Source organism: Glycine max, chromosome 20 (genome assembly GCF_000004515.6).
Source record: "Glycine max cultivar Williams 82 chromosome 20, Glycine_max_v4.0, whole genome shotgun sequence".
Classification (NCBI taxonomy): domain Eukaryota; kingdom Viridiplantae; phylum Streptophyta; class Magnoliopsida; order Fabales; family Fabaceae; genus Glycine; species Glycine max.
In genome coordinates this window covers 39,311,002-39,315,235 of record NC_038256.2, presented here as the reverse complement: position 1 = coordinate 39,315,235, position 4,234 = coordinate 39,311,002, and the positions used below count along the sequence as shown (strand labels likewise).

General features: G+C 35.4%; 1 protein-coding gene across 2 annotated transcripts; it reads left to right on the top strand.

Annotated features, from left to right (window-relative positions):
* The first annotated feature begins 1,819 nt into the window (after positions 1-1,819).
* On the top strand, positions 1,820-3,897 carry LOC100819475 (transcription factor TCP19). Of its 2 annotated transcripts, XM_014772281.3 has the most exons (3): positions 1,820-1,879; positions 2,001-2,077; positions 2,193-3,897. In XM_014772281.3, exon 3 carries the CDS (start codon positions 2,195-2,197, stop codon positions 3,173-3,175), a length of 981 nt encoding a protein of 326 aa, XP_014627767.1. In that variant the 5' UTR covers positions 1,820-1,879; positions 2,001-2,077; positions 2,193-2,194; the 3' UTR covers positions 3,176-3,897. The 2 variants fall into 2 exon arrangements, with proteins under 2 accessions (XP_014627767.1, XP_006606088.1); XM_006606025.4 differs by having other exon boundaries at positions 1,845-1,879; positions 2,001-3,897.
* Positions 3,898-4,234: the final 337 nt, after the last annotated feature.

Genomic DNA, 4,234 nt, shown 5'->3' with positions numbered 1-4,234 from the left:
ATGTTGAACCTTGTTGCAAAAAATAAGTTTCTCCAACGCAAAAACTTGACCCATGTCGTTCTCTTCCGTTATTGGAATAAAACAATTTTTGTATATGTTGCTTGCATGAGATAGGTGTTTTAAATCCCTCAATCAATTGCTTAGAACGTGGACTCAAAACATAGATTGAAATAAATTAAATTTCGTAGAATCTATGACATAAAAATATTTGATTCTCACACGTGCTTTAACAAAATCTTTTGATTTTGACTATATTGATCAAAACATACAAGGTAGCTCCCTCAATAAATTTTAAGACTCATGGAGTCTTGTGAGAGAAGCCAGACACGAAAATTTTGACATTCTTCGTAAAGAGAATATTAATTTTAATAATTTTTAAAATATTATTGTGGTGGTTAAAAATATACATAAATTTATAAAAAAACTATATTAAAAGGTAAAATTATATAAATAAGTTGAATAGTTATACTATATTAAAGTATATTTTTATTTTTTTCTATTCACAATAATGTAAGCTTTAATTTTTTTATAATTTAATTAATAAGACTTAACGAACTTTTAATTGCTATTTATTTTACATTTTTTTGTATATGTTTTATAATTTATTAAAATTAAGACATTTTATTGGTATTTTTTTAATTATAATAATCATAGAATTTTGAAAGTTGAAAACATGAAATGTAAAAAAACGATATTAATATTGATAACAAAAACAAAATTTATGAAATAATAAATTAAAATAATTAGAAAAATGTCACAAGTCAAATGCAGTGAAAAAAAAAAATAACATTGAGGAAAAACTTATTAATATTGATTCCATGTCTTTACATGTATTTATTAATTTATATATTGTAGTTCCAAATATTAAGAATATTGCACAAAAACTTTAAACATTGAGGAAAAATTATTGAATAGTATTAATATTGACCTTTGACAAGGGGTTAAGTTACTCTAAAGAGTAACTTTATTTATTTTTTAATAAGTAGAGTAACTTTAATCTGATGTTATAACAAGTAAATTACTTTAACCGTTAGATTAAAAATGAAGAATTAAAATAAAGAATAATATTTTTAAAGTTATTATTTTGAAATGTAATTTAATTCCTTCTTTTTTTAATTATCTTTTTATCTTGATATGACAAAATATCAATTTTGAATTCAGAAAAAAAACAAAATATTATTTTTTTATTAAAACTTAAGATATTATATTGATTTTTTTCTGCAAATATAGAAATTTAATTAAAATATGTTAGTAATATATCTTTTATTACATTATCATTTAATTTATAGATGATAAGAATGGTTTACTGCTTTTTTAAAAAGATGGCTTACTTTTGTTGTAATTATTTTAAAATTCATGTTTACAATTAATTTTAATTTCTTGATAATTTTATACTTACCATATACGAAAATTAAATTCGGTACATATTACCCCAAGAAAAACTTAATTACACATGAATCTTTTGATTATTCTTCAAAATATTTAATATTGATTGTAAAAAAATTAATATGGAAACAGATAATACATTATTGAAAAGATTCACTAACCCATTTAATGATAGAAAAAAACAATAAATATCATTTAAAATCTTCAATAACTTTCCTGTTACCCAGCGACGAATACGGAAAATTTTGATGTTTTTTCCTTCTTTAACATGGAAATTCGCAAATTGTCATCAATTAGGCACAAAACTGGAACAGGAACAGTGAATTCACAGTAGAACCTAGACTCCCTACGTGGCACAATCCCAGTGGCCCAGTTAACGCGAGGAGTGTATCCAGCCATTGATTCAATTTCACTGTGAAAAATAAATACAGAACTCTGAGCGTGAGGGTCCCTCTCTTCCATACGGATAAGTGGGGCTCTCACCATTGTTAGGGTTTGTTTCTCTCTGCGTTCTTTGCTGTCCCAATTATTTATTTATTTTTTCACATTCACAATTTTTTTAATTACGAAAACCCCTATTCCAATTCTGAATTAGTCTCTCTAATCCTTCGCAGCGCCAGAAAGCTTCAAACCACAGTCAACGTTTCAAAACTCCGCTTCGCTGTTCTTCTCTACCCCTGCAAAACCCACTGTAAATTTTTCTTAACCCGCTTCTGAAAAACTCTCCAATTTAAAATCTTTTTCCTCGTTTCTCATCTGGGTTTTCATCATATTTTTCTGGGTCTCTCTCTCTTTTCCTCGTTCAGGAATGGAAGCGAATCCCACCCACGACGGGGATGACACCTCGGAGACGCCACCGCCGCCCATGGTGGACCCGTCCCCATCTCCGCCGCCTCAAATGAAAGAAGAGGTGATGGACGCGGAGCAAGGCGGTGACACATCTCTTCCGATGACCGTTGTTCCGGCGCATTTGCCGGTGTCGAAGGCGGCGGCGAAGAGGCCGTCGAAGGATCGGCACACGAAGGTGGAGGGTCGTGGCCGGAGAATCAGGATGCCGGCGACATGCGCGGCGAGGATCTTCCAGCTGACGCGGGAACTGGGACACAAGTCCGACGGGGAAACAATCCGGTGGTTGCTGGAGCACGCTGAGCCGGCAATCATCGAGGCCACCGGCACCGGCACCATCCCGGCGATCGCGGTCTCGGTCGGCGGCACCCTCAAGATTCCGACATCCTCGGCAGCAAGACCCGAGGGAGAAGTTGACACTCCGAAAAAGCGAAGGAGGAGAGCATCAAACAGCGAATTCATCGACGTGAACGAAAACCAGGTTTCTGTCTCTTCAGGGCTGGCACCAATCGCGCAAAGCGCGTATGGAAGTGGTGTTGGTGGTGGACTTGTTCCTCTGTGGCATGGTAACGCTGCTGCTTCGGGGCCTTTCTTCATGTTTCCGAACGCTTCAAACCCGCCTCAGTATTGGGCCATTCCGGCGACAGCGGCCCCGTTTTTCAACGTCCAGGCCCGGCCCATTTCGGGGTTCGTTTCCGCCTTGCAGATGCAGCATGACAACCACCACTCTTTAAACGGTGCAGCCTCGGATTCCGTTAACTCTTCTTCCACTGTGGGTTCTACTATGAGCACGGTGACTGTTACTACCAGTTCTGGCTCTGGTTCTGCTTCTGGTTCTTCCGCTGCTACAACCACTCAAATGCTCAGGGATTTCTCTTTGGAAATTTATGACAAGAAAGAGCTTCAATTTTTGGGTCAACCACCACCCTCTTCAAAGCCTTGAACTTGAATACAAAATCAAAATAGTACTAGTATCTAGTTTTTTTTTTTTTTTTCTTTCAATTTTAGCTTTAGACATTTTGTTTGTTTTTGCCTTTTTGGTTAATGGTTAGGATTTATTTATTTAGGGACAAATTTTATTATTTTAATTGAAGCCTTTTAAGGGTGTTCATTTTCATCTTATTTTTTTTTTAATGGGGTGTTATTGGGAAAGCACTAGCGGGTGGGGTCTTATCCGACGCGTGCGTTGGCACGTGGGAAGTGGTGAGAAGGGTTGAGGAATATGGAGGATAGCGTTGTGGTGTGGGATACTGGGATGGATGGAGCAGAGTCTGATAGGTTCTGCGTCAACGAGAGAGAGAGAGAGCTGGGGTCACGTGAGGTTGTGCACGTGCTGTATGGCGGGCCCAAAAGGATTGGTGGGGAAAGTGAGGTGGTCCGTGGTTCAAGTTGGGCCACGAGATTTGGTCATGTGATTGTTGGGTTTAGGCACGTGTCCCTATGATCTTGTGGGCCCGCTCCTCGGTGTAACCAGCCTGGCCCTCTCTACACGTGTCGATTCTGGAGGCACTTCGTTTCTGGTCCACGCATGGACCTGTGTTTAACTCAACGCACTGCGGCTTTCTCAAGGTACCCTTTAATATTTCTCTTAATTGATATGTAGATGAAAATAACTATAAAAAAGTTAGTTAATATTTTTTTTTTTAATTTTAAGTAAAATATAAAATTATTTTTTTATTCTAACTTTTTATTGTTATTAGAATAAAAAGGAGTTATTAAAAATAGAATTAAAATTAATTGAAAGCTGTATTATAAATAATAAAATTAAATAAGATAAAATTAATTAAATTTACTTATATTTAAGTCTAAGTAAATTATTTTTTCTCTCTTAAATTTTCAGTTTTTGGTGTTTAAACAAGTATAATTCAGTTGAAAGTTAAAGATTAATAATGTGCTTGGCTGAACATCATGCTAGTGACAATGACGTCCAATTCTCATGTTAAAGCCAAAGCTACTTTGTATTGCTTCAAATTTTCAGATTTTAGATCCACGTTTGAGAGGT